At 25.6% G+C, this 25,253-nt stretch overlaps 2 protein-coding genes across 2 annotated transcripts; one reads left to right on the top strand and one right to left on the bottom strand.

The window, feature by feature from the left end:
- Positions 1-5,505: 5,505 nt before the first annotated feature.
- LOC108485349 (zinc finger protein ZAT11-like) lies at positions 5,506-6,158 on the top strand. The gene has a single exon (XM_017789163.2). The coding sequence runs from the start codon at positions 5,592-5,594 to the stop codon at positions 6,090-6,092; it is 501 nt and encodes a 166-aa protein (XP_017644652.2). The 5' UTR covers positions 5,506-5,591; the 3' UTR covers positions 6,093-6,158.
- A 9,713-nt stretch (positions 6,159-15,871) lies between these two features.
- Positions 15,872-18,931, bottom strand: LOC108485758 (WAT1-related protein At2g39510-like). The gene is made up of 7 exons (XM_017789601.2): positions 18,619-18,931; positions 18,478-18,540; positions 18,282-18,398; positions 17,934-18,177; positions 17,497-17,658; positions 17,232-17,383; positions 15,872-16,321 (listed from the first exon to the last, which is right to left on the bottom strand). Exons 1-7 carry the CDS (start codon positions 18,816-18,818, stop codon positions 16,081-16,083), a joined length of 1,179 nt encoding a protein of 392 aa, XP_017645090.1. The 5' UTR covers positions 18,819-18,931; the 3' UTR covers positions 15,872-16,080.
- Positions 18,932-25,253: the final 6,322 nt, after the last annotated feature.

A 25,253-nucleotide genomic window follows, 5' to 3' on the forward strand; every position in this document is an offset into this window, starting at 1 on the left:
ATAACTTTAGGTGTCAAATTAGACCCAAAAAAACAAAAGCTTAAGTATTGAATTAGAAAACGTGTCAAGATCAAGTGCTAAATGGGATAAAAATTAATTATCAAATTAAGAAAAATATTAAGTTTAAGTATCAAATGTTATATTAAACATCTAAAAGATGAAATATTTTAAAGAATACAGATTTATATTTTAATTTCGTTTTGAAAAACAATATACTATTTTAAAATATATTTTTAAAGTGAAAGCATTATAGCATTAAGGTCGTTTATGAAATTATCCCATTTCTAATTATGGGGAAATTATTTCTACCCAATTAGAGGCGTTTTATCTTTGATTCCACCAAGTGTTATTTTGGTAAGCAAAAATGCCTAGGGTGATTTTTCATTAAGAAAACCACTTAAAGGAAATCATTATTTAATAAAAATCACTAATGATTCAACTTATAAATACTAAAAGTTAAGGTTTTTGGTTAAGTCAGCATGAGCTACCAAGCTGATTAGCCATCACCTATTTGTTGTTTGTTGATTTATTGTTGAACCACCCCTCTCATTCTCTTTCTTTCTTTCAAAAAAAAAAATATATATACATTGGTAGTTCAATGAACATTTTTCATTGCCAACAATCATAATAAAAAGTCTTTGATTTCCATCAATTACTTATCAAACTAAAGTTGCATATAGATGGTTAGAAATCTTGGAATTATATTATAAAATAAGTAAATTAAGATTTCTAAAATAGATTAAAATAATTTTATTTCGACCGGTTCAACTCAATCGATAATACTAAATTTCTTTAAAATAAAAATTTAAGTTCAATAAAACAAATTGAATCTTAAAAGTAATTAAGTTAGATCAAAATAAAATTCACCCCGACTATAATAATTACAAAAATATCTTTATATAATCATATTAGATTTCCTCTTATAAAATACATTTTGAACTCTACTTATTACCATCACTTCCATCTATCTTACAAAAAATATTAGGTTGGTCTCTTTTTAATGTGAAAATTGATGTCATAATTGGATCATGAAGAAGGAATATTTATGTTAGTAGTTATTATATTATATTATATCAATTGAAGTTTCTGTAAGTTGATTTTTCTTCGTTTTTGATTGATTAATTAATTAATTTGTTATGTTTTTAATTAATTAATTAAAACATTTATTTGTGCATAAGAAAAGTAAAATGTTTAGTTTGGTAGTAAAAAAAGTAAAATTATACCGATGATCACTTTAAAATAGGATTTGTCTTATTTTGGTCACTTTAATTAAGATAATTGTCTAAATTAATCATAATCATTAAAAATTTTATTAATCCAATAATGATTCTTTGGCATTGCACATTAGCTCATTGAGTGACTAATACATGACTTTTTTTTTTTTTTTACTTTGACTAAGCTAGAGACCTCTCTATAATTATCTCAAAACACTTTGTTTTTGTTTTGGCTTAAGGGTGTAAAAAGCCCTTAAACTTTTTGAAAAAAAGCAATTAACTCCTACCTTTTTTTTTTTTGCACAAACTTGGGCACTTGAACTTTCACAATGCATCAAAAAGACCCTTAAGCTTTTTCAAAAAAAGCAATTAAGCCCTTGCTCTTTTTTTTTTTTTTGCACTCAATTGGACACTTGAACTTTCAAAGTGCATAAAAAAGGCCCTCAAACATTTTCGAAAAAAAGCAATTAAGTCCCTGCCTTTTTTTCACTCAATTAGGTACTTGAAACGTCCTTAATTTTTTTCAATTAAAGTTACCACATGTCACAACCACAACGTGACATGTGACAAAATGATAAAAAATAAAATTTATAAAATTTATAAAAAAATAAATTTTAGTAAAAATATAGAAATATTCAAATTTTATTTAAAATTAGAAAAAATTAAGAAAATCATAAAAATTATAAAATTTTATAAAGTCATAAGAAAATTATAAAAATGTAAAAATTATAAAATTAGTAAATATATATATAAATTATCGTCTTGAAAGAAGCATTTTATAATTTTTCTATAATTTTATTGATTTTTATTTTTTATAAATTTTGTCACAAATCAGGTTGTATTGCGACACATGATGGCTTTAATGGAAAAAACTAAGGTCGTTAACTTCAACGGTCAACAGTTAAAGTTAATGGTTAAATGACATTTTTTATGATTTTTATAAAATTTTACAATTTTTTATGATTTTTATAAAAAAATTAATTTTTAACATTTTTATTATAATTTAATAATTGTTATAACTTTTATTGATTTTTATTTTTTATAATTTTTTGCCACACGTCACGCCGTGGTTGTAGTACGGGTGACTTTAACTGAAAAAAATTAGTAGTAGTTAACTTTAATAATCAACTATTAACGTTAATTGTCAAAGGGCCTATTTGATACATTTAATAGTTCAAATAATCAATTGAACGAAAAAAGTTAGGGGCCTAATTACTTTTTTTGTTTTTGAAAAGTTTAAGAGCTTTTTTTTTATGCATTTTGAAAGTTTAAGTACCTAACGAAATGAAAAAAAAATATAAGCTTAATTATTTTTTTTTTAAAGTTTGAGGACTTTTTACACCCTTAAATCTTTTTATTTTTTTTCCTCTTCTCTCGCTTCCGAGTCTTTTGAGTTTTTTTTTTTTTTTTTGGTTTTGGGGTTTGAAGATTAGTCATTCAGGCATGAAAATTAGGTGCATTTCTTTCATCCTTTCATGTCTGAATGTGTTTCTATTAAGTCCTTTCACTCTGACTGACATTTAACATTTTTTGTTCTCCTCAGAGAATGTTACTCCCATTCCCACTGACAGTACCCGTAGAAAGGGTGGCAGACGTGGAAGAAGGCTGTGATTCTTTGCTTCATATCTATTACTCAGCTACTACTGATGCTTGGAGTTTTCTTTTTACATTCAAATGTGTTTTGCCCAGTTCTCTTGCTGCACATTTAGTTTCTGAAATGGATTTTATCTAGACTGAGAAAAGCTGTAGAACCATTTAATGCAGCTTCAAAATTAAGAGGTTTTCATAATATTTTATTTTTAGATCCTTATTATTGTTTCATAATTGCATAATTGGTCTAAGCCAGTTTTTCTAGGCTGAACAAATACCAGATTTCTTTTAAAAAGTTGCAACAGATTGAGACATAGATTCAAACTTCATATGATAAACAACAATTAAACTTGTTTAACATCTTTTTCATCTACCATCTCAAAAAACTAAAAAAAAGTGGGGAAAGAACAAAAAATAATAATAAAACAAAGTGTTTTCGGCTAATTACATAGAGACTCGTCACTCAATGAGCTATTGCTCCATGTCAGCAATACGTTAGCGGATTAACAAAAATTTTAATGACAGTGATTAATTTGGACAATTATCTTTATTAGAGTAGCTAAATTAAGAAAAAATTAGAGTAACCAAAATAAAATAAACCTTATTTTAGAATGATATATGAGTGTAATTTATTAAAAAAAAAAAAAGTCATAAGTAAAAATTGTAACTCAATTTAAAGTGAGTATACATTTAAATTTTTTAATTGGATTTGAGATGAAAAAAAGAATGTGGAAATCAAATTAAAGATATATCAAATGTGAAATAGGCAGGCAAAAAACATTTCCCACGACACCTCTAATTGTGACAAAGGAAAATTTAAAATATTGATAGGAAATTCAAATGCAATTTCACGTGTGTAAAGCAATTAGTGACCTAACAAAGAAAAACATTTTTGTCAACGAATAAAAGTTTCGTCACTAAAAGCACATCATTAATGCCCAATACTAGAAACCGAAGGGGTGTTAAGTACATTGTTTTACACGACAATTTTAGGCCAAGAAATTGAATTAGTAATTTTGCAATTAGCAATGACCAAAGAATAAAGAAGTTAAAGGCTTTGTTTAGCTTTTTGCAACGAAATTGGATCAATATTCCTCTCTTTATGTTTGACTCTAGGAAGTTAGTGGAAATTATATATAAATTCCAACCTTATTTAAAAATCAAGCCTTTATTTGATTTTTAAATTTTTAAAATATGGTTTTCATTTCCTATTTTTAAAATTTGAAAAACCCCATATGTTAAAAAATTAAAATTTGTTTCAAATAATGTAAATGTGAAAAAATTTTATTACATTTATATGAATTCAAATTTGGGTAAGAAATTTTTATTTTAAAATTTATTGAAAATTTTGTGTATAATTAAATTTGAATTGAGTCAATTCATTAATTAAATTTAAAGTTTAAAACCCTTGTTTTCAATTTTTCGATTTTTCAAAATATTTTTAGTGAAAATAATTTTCCATAATATTTTCAAATTTTTATTCATTTCGACTTAAAAGAACTTAATTTAAACCTTTTTCTTCCAATTTTTTAAAAAAGTTTAAATATGAATTTTAAACATGATTTTCATTCTTTTTGACAAGTAATTTTTTAATGCATAAGATAAATTTAAGAGATTAATGCACTCTCAAAATCACAAGAAAAATTAATTAAATATTTACTATATTACATAAAGACAAACAAGGAATTGTATGAAAGCTGTGATTCTACGTTATTTTATCTCTTTTCAATAAGAGAATGACAAATCAGATTTTTCTTCCTAATTTTTAGCTTTCTCCCCATGAAAAAATTTAAATCCAACTAAAAATGTTAAAAATTAAGAGGAAAAATCTGATTTATCATTCTCCTATTGAAATCACAGTTTCATACAATCATTTCTCCATAAAGGTATCTACAAGTATAATTTTTTATTCAAAAAGATTAATATGAATTTTTAAATTTCTAATAACAGGGCAAAGCCCGAACAATAAATGTGACTTGCGCAACTCAAACTCAAACCACACCTAAAATGATGAACACTCTTAACCATCAAACCAACACTCTTAACCATCAAACCATCACGTGAGGTTCTATTTATAAAAGACATTTTTAGCATACATAATAAGTCCCATAAATACCTATTATCTATCTAAAATAACTAATTTTTTGGCCAATACCCAAAATCATTAATTAAGACAATAAGCTAAAAATATATATTTTTCTTAAATAAGTGTGAAAACATTGTAGAGTTTTTTTTTTTTTTGCCCTTTACATTATATGTTCACATGGAAACAAACCTACTACAAGTAAGACTGTGTCACCAATTATCAACAACCACGTATTACTCCGTGGCTATAACTCCACGTGGCGAGACTTTTGGTACGACTAGCCTCTAGGTTTTGCTGAGAAAGTCAAAAGCATCTAGACGATTGAAGATTCTAATTTTCCAACAAAGATTTTCAACTCGCTCGAAACTCATTGAGGAGTCTTGGCTCAGCCACTCGGTCATGCTGACGTGTATAAGAGCCGAGCTGATTTCACACTCAAACTCCCCCAAAGCCGGACCATTTTTTAATTGCCAAATTCCCCATGACTGCATTGCTTTATCAAACAAGTAAAACAAGGGCAAAGACGTAATTATAAGAAGGTCAACTTGAAAAGTCAAACTTCCAACCTCCCTAACGAACCTATAAATATACCAAACCTCACAATACCCTAAATTCCCATTTCCCCCTTCTTCCTTTGAAAGAAAAAATCAAATATAACCAACTTCCATTTTCACACCATATTCATCCCCAAAAAGAAAAGCATGAAGAGAAGCTTTTCCAATAGAGAAGAGGAGAAAAATTTCGCTTTGGCAAATTATTTTATTCTCCTTTCACAAGGAAGAAACATGTATGAATCCACCATGAATGATACTAACCTTACTTGTCGGGTTTTCAAGTGCAAAACATGTAATCGGCAGTTCACGTCGTTTCAAGCTCTAGGAGGGCATAGAGCAAGCCATAAGAAGCCTAAATTGATGGAGAGAGATGGCGGGGTGTTGGAGAATCAACCACCAGCAAAGCCTAAGATGCATGAGTGTTCGATATGTGGACTCGAATTCTCGATCGGGCAAGCATTAGGGGGGCATATGAGAAGGCATAGGGCTAATTTGAGTGAAGAAAACCACCAAGAGCCATTGATGTCACCCATTGTGAAGAAATCTAATAAGGTTTGGTGCTTAGATTTGAACTTGACACCATTCGAGAATGATTTGGAATTGTTGAAGCTTGCCAAACCAACTCTTGCAATAGATTGTTTCTTGTAAACCCTTCTAATCTATTTTATTTTATGTTCATATTAAATTATAACATATCGTAATTTTACATCACTATATTCCATTTCCTTTTTAAATCAATATTTTTATTATAAATTTTCTTTTCAATGCTATTGTTAAAGGGTAAAGGGATAAAAATAAAAGAGTAAATTAATATTGAGAACTTTTCTCAAGACTTTTATATTTCCCGTAGGATTAAAGTAGCAATGGGTTGATCTAACTATGCTTTCTCTAATGAATCAAAAGCATTTGACATTTTTGTGAAGACTTATAGATATTTTAGAATAATTACATATAATGAGAAGCACATTTTTTCATTTTTATTTAAAATTGTAACGCTCCATACTTGGCTTAGATGTTAGGACTAAGTCTGGAGGCTATATCAAAACGTTTAATGGAAAAAACAAACTTTTAAGTATGTTTTGGGCCTAGAGGGCTCACATAAGGGATTTTATATGAATAATATCTGACATGAATGTTAAATAATATGAAATGCCTGTATTTGATCTGTTTATTCTGGTAATGCTCCGTAATCCTGTTCTGGTGACGGATATGGGTTAGGGGTGTTACACTCGCCTCACTCAAAAAAATTAAATTGTTCAAAAAAATAAAAGTATAGGGATTAGTTTTAACAAATGGAAAACATAGAAAAACAATGTTAAAAGAAATGGAGAAGAAAGGAAAATAGAGGGAGAAGTAGAAGAGAATGTAAAATAAAGAAAAAAGAATAAGAAAGTTATAAGAACATAATAGAAAAAATTAAATTACTCAAAACGAAAAAAATATAGGGACTGATTATATAAATTAACCTAAATTTTTTGTTTAAATTGATGATTTAGCATGCCACGTCAACTTACGGTTACATTGTTAACGGCAATTAACAGCTCAAGCACTAAAATGTTACAACGCGATAACATAAGTGACTAAAACATAACATTTCAAATATAAGTGACTAAAATGTAACCCAAAATAAACTAAAGTGACTATTTTAATTGTTTACCCTAAAAAAAATGGGTTTTTAAACATTTAGTCCATTTAAATAAGTTTTTTTACAATATATTGGTTGATGACAAGGACTACAAATTTTGAATTAAGTATATTATGTAATTCATAATAAATAAAAATAAATCTATACTAAATATATAATACTACTCGATGTAAGGATTATATAAAAAAGTTTCAATAAATAAAAATATATTAAATTAAAATAATATAAATATTTTTTTAAAAATTTAAAATTCATATGGACAGACGTAAAATGAATTTGGATTAGTCTTTTACAAATATGGACAGGTTTGAACAAAATTTTAAGTTCATATTTCAGGTCGGATCAAACTTGAGTAAGCATAAAGTATATTAAGATCATGCTTAGGCCTAGTCCAACCCATGAACACCTTTATCCCTCTTTCCTTATTTCAAAAAAGAAATCAGAAAAATACAACTCAAACAAATATAAAAGAAACTTGTTGATTTCGAAAGAAAATATCTAAAAAGTTGCCAGACTTTGAAAAACTTGAGTATTGCATGTAATGGGTCCTTGTACCATAGCGAGGAAGATGGAAATTGGAATAATCTGATTCCTTTTCCTCCCTAAAGATCACTATTTTGATATATTTCCGAAATAAATCATTTTGGTGATATGTTTTCTTTTAAAAGTTTCTATATTTTTTTTCAATTCCAACCCTAACCAAAATTAATCGATTTAGTTCTACATGATGAACATTTCTTTTTAATTTTTAGAAATAAAATAAAATTCATTATATATCAAGGTTTTCAAAATTGATGGTCGAACTGGTCGGACAATAAATTTAATTTAATAAATAATTTAAAAATCATAAAAATAACGATAAAACAAAAAAAATTCTTATTCAACTCACCCAATTTAACCGAGTTTAACCAATCTAATACTTTTCTCCTGATTAGTCTGGTCCAGTCCAAACAACAATGGTATATATGATAAGGATAACTAGAGTGTTTGGTAAACCATTGAAAATTTTCATCTCATAATTTTTAACATTTAAATTTTTTTAATTGTGTTTGATAACTATATTAACTTTTTACATGATATAAAATTTTCAACAAAATGTGTTGAATATGATAAGTAAGCAGATAGTTACTTATCACTTAATGTTAAAAATATTAAGTTGGTTTTATTCTTTAAAAAATTGAAATAATTTATTTCCTTATCTTATTAAAATTAAAATCTTTAAATTATTACCTTTAAATTTTATTCAAAATAAAATAAATAATATCATATTAATAAGATTAAAATTATAAAATAATAATTTTCAAAAATAAAATGTACTATTATCAAAAAAAATTTATATTTTGTGCTTATTTTTACTATAATATCAAATAGTTTATAATATAAATTCAATGCTTATAAAATTCAGTACTTAATTTTTCATTTTATTAAATACACCTTAAAAAATGCATGTACATATAATACATATTCATATTATCATAAATTGTCAGTTAAAGTTTACTACAAGTCCATGCACCATATAAAAAGTTCATTTTAATCCTTTTATTATCATAAGGAACATTTTAGTCTCCATATATTTGAAAAGTTAATATTTTAGTCCTTGCATGTTAATTTTACTGTTAATAGAATGGCATAGCTTAATAGTGGATGACGTGACATTAAATCAAACTAAAAAAAATTTTCAACTTCAAAAGAATGGAATGATATGACTGGCATAGACCAAACTAAAAACAATTTAAATACATCAGTTATGTAAAAAAAAATACACACATATAACTGAGACCAATTTAGGGGCAAAAGCAAAAACCAAATATAGGGATTAAAATAGTAACTTTGCAAACGTATAGGGATTGAAATGTTATTTTTAATAGTTAATGGATTAAAATAAAATTTATGATATGATATAAGAACTTGTACTAAACGTTAACATAAATTAAATGAAAAAATTTAATCTTTAATTTAAGATTTAGGATTCAGATTTAAAAACTCAATCATTGATTATAGATTCTGATTAAACTTGGGCTTAACATATGGGACATAAACATAGCTTGACTTGGACTAATTTGAACTTAACTTTTGATTTGACCCAATTGGGTTTCGCAAAACTGGATTTAGACTACAAAGATGGATAAACATTGGGCTTTTCGGATTTTAATTAGTATAAAACTAAATTAATTAATATTCAGTTTTAAAATAAGACTTAATTTTTATTTTGAACAGTGAAAATCAAAACCAAGCGTTTAAACGTTTAAAAGGGAATAATTTGTACTCATATTTTTATATAAAATTAATAAACTCTCGTATAATATATATATTTTTTATATTCTTCGTGTTTATTTTACGGTTCATATTTAGGGTTTGTTAATGTCCTTCTCAACAATGTTGTGTCCAATGTTCAAATCTGAGTCCTTCCCTTAGAAGTGCAATGTCTTACCAAGACATTACACCAAAGTCTCGTATAATAGTATATTGTTATAGAAAATAATTGTTATAATAGCATATTGTTATAGAAAGATAATCGTTATAAACCCATAATAGAATTCATATAGCAAATTTTCATCAAATAAAAAAAAGTGAAAATTATGTTAAAAAAAAGTGGAATCAAACACCAAAATTAAAAGACGCATAGCAAATGCATTATCACTTTTATGTATATTTTATTTTACATTCTTTTACATGATTAATTATTGAGTTCATAAATGTAACAAGTTCAATTATCAATATAACTTATCAAATTAAATTAATTTTTTGGCCATAAAATTAAATTAATTAATTTATCGTGAGTTATTAAATTCAGGTAATCAATTTATAAGTTTATGATGTTCCAAATTCATAGTAGAATATTTAATTGGGAAACTTAATAGTTTATTTAATTGATATATTTAATTTCACTCATTGAAGATTATTTTCATTTAATAAATACGATTAATAATTTTTTCATGTGAAATTTAAATATTTTATTAAAATAATATTTTAATTAAAATAATTTTTATTTAAATAATTTATAATTAATAGGCGTGACTATATGAAATAGCTATATTTTTACTTAAAATTTTAAGTAATCTATTATTAAAGAGAACTAATTTAATAATATATATATATATATATTATATATATATACATACTTCATAAATGTGTTAGTTGTTGTTATAATTGAAAAACTATAATAGAGAGGAGGAAAACATTAAATTATATTAAGGTCAATTTAGGAATAATATCGTTCAACTTACAAAAACTTAAAATCTCTCTTTCTACTCTAATCTATCATAATTTGATAGTATATTTTATGAAAATTGAGAAGTTTGTCCAATTATTAGCAAACACATGAAATCGACGACTGGTTTTGCTAATTAGTTGCATATCAATCATTAACAATCATTGAATTGTTATTTTTTAATTCCTTATATGTAAATTGTTGAAATGTTGATTTTCACAGTATTACCCAATTGGACCAACTCTTAGAACATGCTTGATGTCCTTTTGAAAAATTAAATCAATTGAAAATTAATATTTTCAATGATTTAATTTTTAAATATATTAATAATACATGATAAAAATCACCTAATAGGATTATTTGTATAAAAATATGAAAAATATGAGTAGATAAATAGTTACTTTCCATTTAATTGAGAATATTTTTAATTTATTTTATTTTTAAATATTTTATATTATTTTTACCTTTAAAGTTTGAATTTAATTAGAATAACATACAATACTAAAATAATAAGGATCAAAATGTGAAATAATTTTTTCATAATTTAAAATTTATATTTATCAAATAGTTTGATTATATTATGTATTTAATTTTAAGTAATATACTAAGCATATTTTATAATTTAAATTTAATACTTAATTTTTAGCACTTGAAATTTTTAGTTTATCAAATGAAACTTTAATTTTATAAAATATAAAAATTAAATTAAGATAAGATGAAAGGATTACTCAACTTTTATGAAGTAGTAAGATCTATAACTATACCATTATCTTGATAAAAGTTTATGTAGAAATTAAGGTCACAATTCTTTTTCACATTTCATTCCTTTTAGTTAGTTTTAACTAACCTTTTTTTATCAGTTAATATAGAAAAATAAAATATCATTTTACATATTTTTCCTTATCATGAATTTACATGAATATACATTCACCATAATTACATGATTGATAATTATAAATGAGAAGGTTGAATGATTCATTTTATAATCACTTATTCTAAATATATATATATATATATATATATATATTTGTAAGTTTTTCACTTTATGGAATATTAGAGAAATTTAATCTTTAACATTAAAGAATTTTTTACTTGAACGAAGTGTTCATTAGGTGAGTAACCTTTCATCCCTCATTTGCCAAACTTAGATATTAAGTTTCAATTTTCAATTACCTCCTATTTATGATTTTTACTATTGTGGTTTAGTATTTTATTTTAGAAATATAAGTCAATTATGTAGAAATTAAAAGACAGATTAATTGTATAAGAGTTTAATTCCAACTTATTCTCCAACAAGTTAGAGCGTTGAAACTTAATCATTACAAGAATTGAAAGCTTCCATCTCTATTTATAGAATTTAGTGGCCATTGGATTGTTGACATATGTCAACATCTTTATCATTAATTTTACAAATATCTAATAACTAGAATGTTCATCTAGAATATCTAGTCTTCTAGATACTACTTTATTTTTTTATTTTATATTCTAGAATTTTCTCAATGGAAATATCTCTTAAAATGATAAGTTTAGATTTTATCTTGAAGTTACATTAGCTTTCAACAGTTAATTTCAAAATTTATGATAAAATAAGTTTTAATCATTGATGTTTAAAAAAAGTTTAACAATTTTCAAAATCATTATTTACATTCATAAATTTTATTTTGTCTTAATTTTAATACAATTATATCAAACCAACCAAAACTACCTCACGAGGCAGCAAAATAAAAAAAATTCATATTGCTTTTGCGAAGATTCAAACACAAGACTAAAGGGTATAAAAAACTTAACCATTAAACTAACAAATTCATTCTTATTATTATTTGATAAAAACTAACCTATATCCCATATGTCCAGAGATAGAGTTTAGTCCAAAAAGCAAAATTTCAAGAGATGAGATTTGAACTCAGAACCTCACACATATAACTAAAACATTTAATCACTAAACCAAATCAAATTTACTTGTTAAAATTTCAAAATCCTAACTCAAACTCAGAACATAACCACTCTGGGTTTCAAAACTCAATTTCTTCTAACTCGGTTTTTGAGATGTTACAATATAATTTTTTATTAATTTATAAAAATATAAAAAGACAAAAATATCATCATAATAATAAAAATTTATAAAATGAATGCTTTTCTAGCAAAATTTCAATATATGAGTATGTATGCACGTGCATGCGTGCACGAGCGGATATATATTTAATTAATCTAGGTTTACGCAAAGTTTTTAGAATTGAACCAATGGTCGAACTGGTTAGGTCACTGATTTTCAATTTGACTAGTTCAATTGCTTTGACCGCCAATGTAGCTGATCCAATTTTTTTTAAAAAAGTATGAAAATAAGATAAATAAGGTTAGTAATGATATAAGGATTAATATCTGGTACATTGGCACTATACTTTTTTTTTTATTTCACAAGTAGCATTAAAAAATTGCCACATATATCAATTTTTTAAAATATTTTACTATATCCTTATAGGATACTTGTCAACCGCTAACCCTATTTATGAAATCTAAAACTCCATGACAATTTACTAAATATTGTTGAGAGAACTTAGAAAAAGTACATAGGGCATGGGTGGGTGGGTTATTTTGGATTTTTTTTTGTAATTTTTAGAATATATAAACTACAAAATGGTCACCGACTATTTAATTTTGTTTTTTTTTTATCAATTGGCTAATAATGACAATTTTAAAAATTGATATTACAACAAGTTTAACCCTCGACATTTATAAATTCACATAAAGTATGTTAATTTAGTCTTGATTTTTTTAAAAAATTAACCCTAAATATTTACACATTGTGTAATTTGGTCTTTTTGCAATTTTATTTTTCTTTGTGACATTAAGGGTTAATTTTAAAAGAATGAGAAAAGATGAAGATTATTATTTTAAATTTTTGGTGTTTCCATTTTTTGTACATTTTCAATGAAATTTAGCTAATAAATTTTTTATAACTTTTTAGGTAAAAGGGTCACAAAGACAAATAAAATAATAAAAAAGATCAAATTACACACTGTGTAAATGTTGAGGCTAAATTTTTAGAATCAAGACTAATTTGATACAATGTAAAATGTTGAGAGTTAAAGTTGTTATTATACTAATTTCAAAGGTTGACACTGTTAGCAAGTTGGTAAAAAAAAAAAATTGGATAGTTGGGTGATCATTTCTTAACTTTTCTTAGTTGGGCGACTAACAAAAGAAATTTACTAATAGTTGGGTGACTATTTTATAACATTTCATGGTTAAGTGATCAAAAATAAATTTACTAATAGTTGGGTGACTACTAGTGTAATTTATCCTTTTAAAGTTTGTTTTGTTATTTTGGGCTGGGACTTAGGTTGGGTTTATAAATTTTAAAGGGTTGGGCCAGTTTTGGAGGGATTTGATCCGAATATATATATTGGTTTGGCATAGGAATGTATAGCACAAAACTGGTTCACCCTATTTCAGCCAAAGATCCACGGCTCAAAAGCGGTTCAATCCGATTCTCAGCTCAAACAGTTTTCCCTCATTTCATATTGATGTATTGACCGGTTTTTGATTCAATTAGTCTAATGAATCGGTTCAAGTCAATTTCAAAAACATTAATATCATGTTTGGTTGGGGGATAATGCTCCCTCTTATTCATTGAATGGTAAGCCATTCCTTTGTTTAGTTGAACGTAATACTTATTTAATGAAATAATTATTACTTGTCTTCCCGTAATAGCTATTTTTTGGTCTCACCAAAGAATGGCTATTCCATGCAACATTGAATAACAAAAAAAAAAATTTAATTTCCAGATTAGTCCTTTAAAACTTGGACTTAGAAAATATAAAATAAAATATTTAAAATATTTTAATATAAAAATAGTTATATTAAAAATATGATTAAATTATATATTATTATTTTATTAAATTATATTTAATAATAATTATATTAAATTATATTAAATTATTTTTAATAATAATTCTATTGGTTTTAAGTACAATAACAATAATCATTTACCTAAAATTTTTTGCTAAAAGTACTTAGGTTATTTCAGTTTTTTTCTCATGCTATTATAATATCATTCTATTCAATCAAATAAAAGAATATTATTACAGTTCTACTTCATTCCATTCAATCAAATAATTGAATTACTGATTATAACTCTATTCTATTACGGTTTTATCACATTACAACTCTATTTTATTACAGCGAACTAAACTAAGTTTACCTGCTTAACTTGAGTTAACCCAATAGCATGGTCCATTATGCAATTTCACATTAATATTTAAACTTTTCTATAATTAAATTTAAAGAAAAATTATTATTAAATATTAATTTGATTGAGTTGAGTTGGTTTAATTCATAAACTCTTATCTAAATCTTAACTTATACTAAGTACATATTATTAAATCAATGAAGTTGCTACACTAACAATGATACTAATTAAATTAGAACTCAACCGGTTGATTTAAATTAATCTTTTTTTTAACAATCTCATTATAGATTATAATATTTGACTCTTTTTTTACATCAGGCTTAGAATTACTTATAGTTGTTCTCCAACCCATAAGTAAGAAGATAATGAGCTTTAGCACACTTGAATTCTCATCATCCTACATTAACAATAATACCCATGCCAATCGAACTAATACTCAAATCACAATTTAAACTAATCTTAATTTAAAACATATAAGGTATGAAAAATAAAGTTTTATAATGTAAGGTGGCTGTCATACTCATAATTACTAAGTATGCAATTGTGATATAATAATTAATAATCTAATTTCCACACAATAAACCAAAAAAAAGGGCATCTTTGTAGAATATTTTAAAATGCTTTTCTTTGGATTCCAAAGAATATGATTTATTTATTTGTTAATCTTTAATCTACACATTTATTTTCCTAGGATGTTATAAATGGTTCATTGCTTTTGCACTTAATAAAGCTTATTTTATTTTATTTTATCATTTTAATGATAATAATTGATAACAACTGGGGCTGACCAAGATCCCAACATAATACTGTTTTAATCTTTAGATATTGTGGCATTCATTGTCGTGCTCCTTTAGAACTCGTTTTCAGTTTGGTGCTACTATTATTTTTTTCAATGGGAATCCACTTCAGAAATCCACACCAATACTTTTCAATAAAGAAAAATTCTCTACACTTTTTTTTTTTTTTTCAATCATAAAACATCTTCCAATATTTAGGTATAAAAGACATACATTGATACAAATTTGATTCTATTCACTTAAAATAGTGAAAAGTAGTAAAATGAAGTACGATGCAAAATAAAATTTTATGTAGAAGAAGTTAAAACTTTTGAGATTGTATAGGAACTTTTTAATGGGTCTGCATAATGATGTTTTATTATGTATAAGGTGGTTATAAGGTATGGAGAACATGATAGACGTTATAACAAAATACAAAGAACATTTTATATAGTATAATAAAATATTAAAAGATAAATATATACAAAGAATTGAGACATATGTTAATTTTTAATTTTACTTAACTATAGTTGTGGAGTTAAAAATATATTATTTTTGAATTTGTGTCTATTTATGGGTGTTGTGATAAATAAATAAGTTCATAAATAAACATCAAATATATATTTGTGCATTTCAAGAAAAAATTATTCCTTAATCTTTATTTTGATACAAATGGAGAAATCCAAATCTAAATCTAGAAAAAGAAAGAAAGAAAGCATGGAACCCTAAATTGATAAAACCAAACAAACAATTAAAATAAGCTTAGTCAGATGCATGCATATACATATATATATATATATATATATTATGATATTTTATTTGGGGTTGTTTTTAGAAGATTGATTAGAAACAGCCCCTTTGTTTAAATCCAAAACTACAAAATCTTGATTGGAGATGGGTGTTGTTGTTGTTTGAGTGGCCATTTGAAGTTCATCACCACTAATGGGAATTTCATCCTTAGTGTTGTTGTTTGATGAATCTGACGAAATCTGATCTTTGCTTTTTCCCCACAAGACCATGTAAAGCCCTACAACTATCACCATTGCTCCAATTACCCTGCAATTTTTTGGCATTTGAGTTGACATCAAATTAGTTTTAAATATATCATGTAAGAAAAAATATATACAAAACTATTGAATTGTCTTTTTGTGTTGATTAATTAGGCTTTTTGGTGACACCACAGTTCATCAAAAACTGTCACCTAATATTTTGTGGGTTAAAGGGAAATTCATTCCAAATTATGCATATTTTGACCATTAAAGTATTATGAAAGTCTACATGTTAAAAAAATTAGTAAATTAATATCTGTATATTAGATTAAAGAGTAAATTAGCCATTTTTATTAAAATTATTATCCACTTGTATTGTTAAAAACTAGCGTGGCTGACAGAATAACTACATAGTGACACATGACGTGCCATGTGTATCTCGTACCGATGAATGGAGACTGATTTTTAATAGTAGAATCAGATGAAATTTTTTCCAGAATGACCAATTTATTCTTTGATCTAATGTAGATGCACCAATTTGCTTATTTGTTGGGTAAAAAGTACAAAATGCAATCCAACTTCTAGTATAATGATCTCCGTGATATTTTTACCATCTTTTGACTAATTAACACTACTGAATTTATATTTCATAAAATAACTAATTCAGACGGAGAGAGTGAAGCCAAGAAATTTATTTTAGAAAAATTAGGAAAAAATGTAGATTATATAAAATATTTGTCATTAACGAAACTAAATATATATTTTTCCCTTTCTGAAAGTTGATATGATATTGGTGGACTAAGTTATGTGGGATCCCATAAAGTTTAATACATAATTGTAAATTGTCTCGATTAAAAGTATTTAGTTTAGGAAGCAATTTACTTTATTTATATTTAAAAACATTGAATCCAAATGAAAGCTACTTTTATTTCCTAGTGTTCTAAAAAACAGAAGATTCAGATATGCAAATTACGTACCTTCCTAAATACATTATCTCAGAAAAGATAAAGGAGCTCATAATGGCAACTATAACCATTGTTAAAGGGTTAAATGACGCAAAGAAAACAGGGCCCTTTGCTTGAATCACCATTGCTCCTATATAATAAGCAACCCCGGAACATATAATTCCCTGCCAAAAAAAAAAAAATTGAATATGATGTTACGTTTGTCTGTAATTGTGATAAATGTGATTTGATACCATCATAATTTAAATCCGTGATGAGAAAAAAAGGGCTTTCTTACACTGTAAACTACAGCAAAGAGTTTAGAATCCCAGTGAATGGCCCAAGCAGCAGCATTGCCCCTTTCCATTACTAAGGCAACAATGCCACCTTCAATTGCGCCCATAAAGCAAACTAATGTTGTTAAGGAGAGCTCGGCAGGGTATGATTTTAGGGTAATCGCCTATACAAAGACCAAAACATGGTTATAACTCAAAAAGCCTATATTGAATTTGCTTTTCAATTTAACTCAAAACCTATGCTACTTGGACTCATTTGTAAGTATTATGTAAAGCACTCAAATTTGAATGTGAGTGTCCGGCACAAGTATTTGTTTCAAAAAATTATACTTTTATATCTGTGTTTGGATATGTGATAAATAGGGGAGTTAAATACAGAAATTTTAAGAAAAATGAAGAATTGAAGTAACATGAGAGGGTCCAAATTTGGATTTCTTACTTGAAGAATGACAAAACATGCCCAACAAACACATCCTACAAGGATCATGACAGCACCCTTTAGAGCATCTTCATTGTTTTTTGCATCAGTGTTAGTAGATTGGTGATGATTATTGACTTTGGTCCATGGCAATGGCAACATTGGCCCATAAACAATTGTCATAATCATTGCTCCTGCAACAGTTCCAATGGTCCCCAAAATCTTTGCTTGGCACTTCACTTTCCTCACATCAACTTTCTCAAGCCTGCAAAAATATCAACTTTCAAGATCGGAAAATATGTAAAAATTCATTTTTCGTGAAATAAACGTTTCTAGTCATATTTTATTTGCAATCAACTGCTAATTTACCTGCAAACCCAAGCTAGCAAAAACACAAAGGCTGGTAGAACATTGGACAAGGCGGTCGCCACGGTTGCTGTCGTGTACTTTATGCCGGTATAATACAAGTTCTGATCGATAGCAGGCCTGTAAGAAAAATCAAACGTTACGTCCACGATCACGATTAACACCAAAAAACTTGGTTAATGGTTTAAGATTTGATTACTCTAATAAGCCCAACAAAGCTATCTGAACAAAGACAGATAAGGTCATCTTCGGCCAAACTTTCCTGCAAAAAATGAACATCATTCGGATTGTGATTTCCGGGACCAATTCCGAACTCAAACATAAACAAAAAAAACCAAACCTGTCGAAAACAATGGCGAAAGGAGCAAGAACAAGAGTGGCAATGATGAACCGGTAAACCACTAAAACATGTTGGCTCATACCTCTGTTAAGAGCGTATTTGGCAACTATGGGCATACCGGCAGAGCCGAACCGCATTAAAACCATGGCCACATATGGCAAAGCTTGATTGTAAAAGCTAGCTGAGGACTTCAAGCTCATGGTGTTCTGTTTTTTTTTTTTTTTGGTTAATCTCTATTTGACAAATTTAGAGATTTCTTTGAAGAAATGAAGAAGGCGATGTATGTATTTATATACACTACTTTTTGTCACTTTTGCATGTCAAAATTATTACTAATTCTTCACGTCTTCCTCAACTGTTTTTAAAAATTTAGGACAAAGGTGGCGTTTGGTACATGATGCTCCCAATACTTACGATTGATAAAATTATTGTGTGATCTGACATGGTGTGGTGATTTTTCAATTACGGTCTGAGTGGTGATAGCATTATTCTGAAATCAACTACTTGCTTTAAGGTTTAGATTATTTGTTCGGTTTAAGAACTAATTTGAATTCATATTTTAAAAATAAAATAATAGTTCATTAAAATTTAATAATAAAATCATAAAATTATTTTAATGTTTTATTAGATGTGGCCCACCTATGTGCAGGAATTTAAAAATAAAATAAAATTACCTTCAAAATAATATATATTTTTAATTAGAAATAATATTTATTTTTTATGAAAATAATAGATATTTTTAAATTTTATATGAAAAGATAAAATTGTTCTTAAAATAATACCTATTACCTTGTAAATTTTATATGAAAAGATAAAATTGTCCTTAAAATAATACCTATTACCTTGTAAAAATAAGGAATTGTTGGTAATCTGAGTTGAGACCAAAGTAGTGAGTATCGCACTGGTAGACACATTATTTTTCTATTAGAACTAATACATAACGGTATTGGTATGCTTTGATGTACTATTTTGGGTTTATCGATATTTAAAAAATATTTAATAGATATAAAACATTTACAAATATCAAATAAATGATACTAAATAAATTTTAAATATAAAATATTTATCAATTATATAAAATACTCATTAATAAAACTCAAAAATAAAATTCATAATTCAATAAATTTAAAATTAACAAAATAAAAAAAGCCAAAGGGTGAAGGCTTTTTTTATTATTATACAAGAAGCTGATGGACGAATGAGGATTTTTTTCTTGGATAGTCAGGTGAGTGGGTTTTTTCTTATATTTTAAATTTTATGTTTTAAATGTGAAACAATGTCCCAAATTTTTTTTAATATTAAACAAAAATCTTAAAAGCGAAGATTGTAAAAATGGAAGAAAAAACCAATAGGTTCATTCTTAACATCAGTTGAGTAAAAATATTATTTATGCTAGATGATCAAGGATAAGGGTTAAGAAAATATAATAAAAATTAAAGGGAAAGATTCAAACCCAAAACCTCACTCACACAAGCACAACACCTAATTATTGAACCAGAACAAATTACTTGACAATATTTCACAATCTTAACTTGAAATCAAGATGTGATCACTCTTGGTTTTACTAACCCAATTTCTTTTAACTCGGTTTTCAAGATGTGACAGAGTACGGGTTGCTTTGACACATGTCGATGAGTGTTGAGCATAACTTATTCTTCAGTTATACTGATTATAGCATTGGATCGATGCAATATATTTACTTTAGATTTCTTGATGAGGCATTAGGTGCCAAATTTGGTGTGTTGTTAGATTCGTGTATCTGTTTGAGTCCGAGTTAAGTTAATAGGGATATAAAATATGAAGTTGATAATAGTATATCAATTGAATTGATATTGTGAAATAATGCTTAAAGGAAGAGTTATGATATATAAATTTCAGTAGCATACGAAAGAGTATGCAAACTAGACATACAAGTCCAGAGGACTGATATGAGAATGTGATGAATCAATCGATTCGATTCAGAAAATTATATGAATCTGATATTTAATTGATTAAACGTTGATTAATTATGTTTATATCATTGTAATGTTGATTATAAGTGAATTGGAATGTTATATGTTTGAATTACTATATGATACGGTTATATATTGAACTCACCTTGTTGATATGTGATTGCCATGTTTAGGCAAACTTGTCAAGCTAGTAGCTTATTGTATTAAATTGTAAATTGAGGTAAGTTGTTGTTTATTGCCTGTGAATTTACTGAACATTTGATATGTTTACCCTGTTGTTTTCCCTTTTCCTGTAGATTATCAATTTACTAAATATCTTTTCATTAAATACAACTTTAATGAAATAAAAATCCAACCAAATTCTTGTAACTAATTAAGGAATCTACATAAACTCTTGTAATTCTAACTTTTTCATTAAAAATTCTTGTGAATCTTTGATTAAAACTGTTTAAATTATTAGCTTCAGAATCTTATTCCTATGGAAAAGAATATTCACATTCAGAGCAAAGCATCCATTAAATTTAAATACATAAAAATTAAAAGAAAAGTAGTTCCCACTAAAATTACCAACTCTTGGGGCCAATAAATCGTCTTTATTCCACACATAATAATATCAAAATCAAGAACCAATGTATGGAAGAAAATATAAGGGGAAAGAGGACCATATTGTCTACCATGTGCAAAATTTTATGATGGATTGGATGGGTTTGGTAATTCATTGCTAAATGTTATCAATTCTTTGGAGAATATTGGGAAGAACAAAGTTCTAGAATTCAAGTTCAACAAATATGTTTTCATTTTTATTTAATTTATATTTTTGTGGGCATTGTATATTAATAATGTATTCTGTTGAGATGATAAAATAAGCATTTGAATATCTATATTCGAATCTCATCATATCTGAGTTTTGTTTAAATTTTATCTTGTCTTGAATCTTACCATGTGTAGGGTTTATTCGGTCTAAGTTAGGGTATTTATGTTTTTAAATAATTAATTCTATTTTATCACACATGTATGCATGTGAAAGATAACTAATTTAGAATATAGATATGTGTTTAAAAATAACATACACTAGATAAAAAATCATATAGTTTGAAATGATAATGATAACACATATGCAATATGTATAAAATGAAAATGAAAATATTAGTTTAATTTGTGAGTAAAAAATTTAAATAGATAAATACATCGAATTAATAATATTAAATGCACTCTAATTGTTTTTCATATGATTGTTAGTTTTCTATAATATGTCAAAATATTATAATGTTTGTGAAAAGAAAATTCAATCTAAAAAGTCAATATTAAGTTGACTTACACAAACTCAATTAATGGCATTGTTAATATACTAACAATGTGGGTAAAACCTTTGTATAATAATACTAATTTATTAAAAAATTAAAATGAAGCTTTAGTTATAATGGTAAGGTTGAGGTCTTATGAATGTTGATGACATGAGCCTAAATATCATCATTTGTAATTTTTATTGGTTTTATTTAAATATAAAAATGAAAATACCCTTGCAAGAGTATAATTTATTTAAAATATATAAGGATAATTTGATAATTTCTCCAATTAAGTTGGTGTCACCGAGGTTTAAATAATAGTATAATAATATTTAAACAATGATATTTTAAAAATATATATATTTATTGATAAGATAATAAAAATGTAAATAATTTATTAAACTTATAGACATATTTGGCACTTGAATTTGACACATCTTCCGTAATTGGTGCTTAAGGTTTTTTTAAGGGTTAAATCACATTTTGGGATTTGAACTTGACAAAAGTTCTCACATTGAGACTTAAACTTTTTTTATCTAAGTTAGTCATTGAAAACCCTAAAATTTAGGCCTCAATGTAGAAACAATTGCCAAGTTCAAGACCTAACTTGGAAAAAAAGTTCAAGCCCCAATATGAAAAAAGTTGTCAAGTCCAGGTCCCGATGTGGAAACAATTGCCAAGTTTAGGACCTTAGACAAAAAAATGTTCAACACTAAATAGTTATTTAACCCTCCCTTTTTTTTATTATCCTAGATTGATATCTGAATTTTTTTCCCATAAACTAATTTAGTTTTTTATACAATCATTAAATCAGACATAGGTGATAGTAGGAGATGACGATACGTGACATTGATGACATGAAATTATTATTTGAAAATTAATTAAAAATTCAAAAATATTATCAAAATAAAATTATTAAAATCATAAATAAAAATATATTACAATTTTAAAAATAAAATAAAATAAAAATGGGTTTCTCATTCATGGAAGTAATGAAAGTCATCGGCATTTTTAAAAGCTTAATGATAAATTTGGCCACTAATGTTTACATGTTTTGTTAAAATAATCCTAATTGTATTTTTGAGCTTTTTTTACTATCAATCTTTATTTTTTTTCAAATTACTTTTTTAACAAATTTGATGAAAGTACTGTTAAAAAGTTAACGAGATGATGTGGAATATTTTAATGAGATGTAGTTTATTACTTAGATAACCCAATAAAATAATTACATGTGAAAAACAATAAAATAAATAAATAATTCATGAAGTTAAAAAATAACTCTTAATTTAAAGAAAATAAATATAATTATCTAAAAATATTTCAAAATGAATTCACACCTTCATTATTTTTGGTTTGACTTATTAATTATATTTTTGAAACCTATTAATAAACAAATATGCATTCATTTTGAAACCTCTTTTAGATAATTACACTAATTTTTTAAAATTAAAAGTTATTTTTTAATTTCATGTATGACTTATTTATTTTATTATTTTCACATGTAATTATCTTATTGGGTTATCTAAGTAATAAATTATATCTCATTAAAAATATTCCACATCATCCCTTTAATTTTTTTAGCAGTACTTTCATCAAATCTGATAAAAAAATTTGAAAAAACAAAGGTTGATAGTAAAAACAAAACTCAAAAATACAATTAAGACTATTTTGACAAAACATATAAATATTAGTGGCTAAATTTATCATTAAATATTTTTAAATTATACAAAGTAAAGTAAAACCCCCATTTTTTATCAGCAAAAACCCACTTTTAACTTTTAGACTTGGGAAACAAAACTCTCCACTATCTTCATCTCATCACCATCAAATCTGCATTCACATCTTCAATAATTGTTTAAACCCAAAAAATTTGCAGTATTTTATGTATTGAAAACTCCTAAAAAGAAATCAACCTAACAATTTCAGTGACAGATTCTCTGCTTCCAAGAAATCAAAACTCTGGAAGTTTCTGATGAAGCCATTGAAGCTTCCGATCAATATTTTTGGGAAGGATGAACAAGTTAAAGAGAATTTTCCTTTAAGAAATTTTATTTTAAAGTATTTTTCTTTTCAATTTAAAAAATCTAGAAATTTGTTTTTGAAATTTTATTTTTTCAATCACACTGTCACCTATTCTCGACTTGACCTTATTATAATAAGAGTATCAAATTAATTGACAGAAAAAAAATTAAATACCAAATTGAGAAAAATTTCAAATTCAAAGACCAAATATGTATTTACTCTTATAAAAAATGATATTTTGGTTATCTTGGCAAGCTTAAGATACTAAATTATTGAGAGTGTTTTTCTAACATAATGTTTAAAATTATTCATAATTCCTCCTCAACTCATAAATAAGAGGATAATGCACTTTAATATATTCAAATCTACATCATTACAGAAATGTAAGTATTTACAAAAGTGTCTTTTAAAAAAAAAAATCTGTATAACCTACTACTCAGTACTAGTTTTGCTATATGAATTTAGTTCTTTTAATTGAGTAATTTGTAAGATTAACTTAATTAATCATTTCATATAATACATAATTAGATTATAACTATATTAAATTGATTATTTTCTTTTACCAAAATTTTAAAATAATTGATCATTTAATAAGGTATAAATTTTTAAAATTTATATTTCGATAATATTTTAATAAACGAGTGAATTTGAAGTATGTCAACTTATTAATTTTATATTTATTTTTAGAAAAATAATAAAATGAGATAATCTAACTTACTAATAATTAATAGGTATAAATTTAAAAATTATACATGAAATTTGGTTTAATATATAATTCCATATATGAATTTTAATTTGGTACAATCATACACATTTAAAGAAATAAACATATCAATTTATTTTTATATTGTACAAATATAATTATTTCTGTATGCAATATATAAACATAAAATGATGCTATATCAATAATTTATGAAAATTAAGTCAAATTAAAATTTCATTTATACAACTACATATTAAACTAAAATTAATGTATAATTTTAAGATTTATGATGTATAAATTTATATAAAATAAGATTCTATTTGCTTGGTTTAATTTTGGAAAGAAAAAAATGTAAGATTTGTTTTATTTATTAAAATTTGAGAATGGAAATACTTGTGATTTGTGGTAGTATAATTGGTGGCTAATCATAAAAAAGAAAAGGTAAAAAGAATATATATTGTTGATAAAAAGAGAAAGAAAAGACATGAATTTATGTCACACTACTTACTTTTAGACCACTACATTCAAATCTATTGACACGACATTTCATCTCCTTTTTCTAAAAAGAGAAAGAAAAGGAAAATCAATAATGTTCCAAAAATCATTTTAAAACCATATCCATAACATTTTCTTTCTTTATTTAATTAAAATTTAAATAAATGATCAATTTTA

This window comes from Gossypium arboreum, chromosome 6, assembly GCF_025698485.1.
Source record: "Gossypium arboreum isolate Shixiya-1 chromosome 6, ASM2569848v2, whole genome shotgun sequence".
Classification (NCBI taxonomy): domain Eukaryota; kingdom Viridiplantae; phylum Streptophyta; class Magnoliopsida; order Malvales; family Malvaceae; genus Gossypium; species Gossypium arboreum.

What these genes read in the sequence shown, in the direction of transcription:
- LOC108485349 (XM_017789163.2), top strand. Translation starts at nt 5,592, where the DNA reads ATGAAGAGAAGCTTTTCCAATAGAGAAGAGGAGAAAAATTTCGCTTTG.
- LOC108485758 (XM_017789601.2), bottom strand. Translation starts at nt 18,818, where the DNA reads ATGAGCTTGAAGTCCTCAGCTAGCTTTTACAATCAAGCTTTGCCATAT. An exon ending in TTCGCCATTGTTTTCGACAG is followed by an intron (nt 18,541 to 18,618) that starts GTTTGGTTTTTT and finishes CATTTTTTGCAG; the next exon opens with GAAAGTTTGGCCGAAGATGA. An exon ending in GAGATAATGTATTTAGGAAG is followed by an intron (nt 16,322 to 17,231) that starts GTACGTAATTTG and finishes AAAAAATTGCAG; the next exon opens with GGTAATTGGAGCAATGGTGA.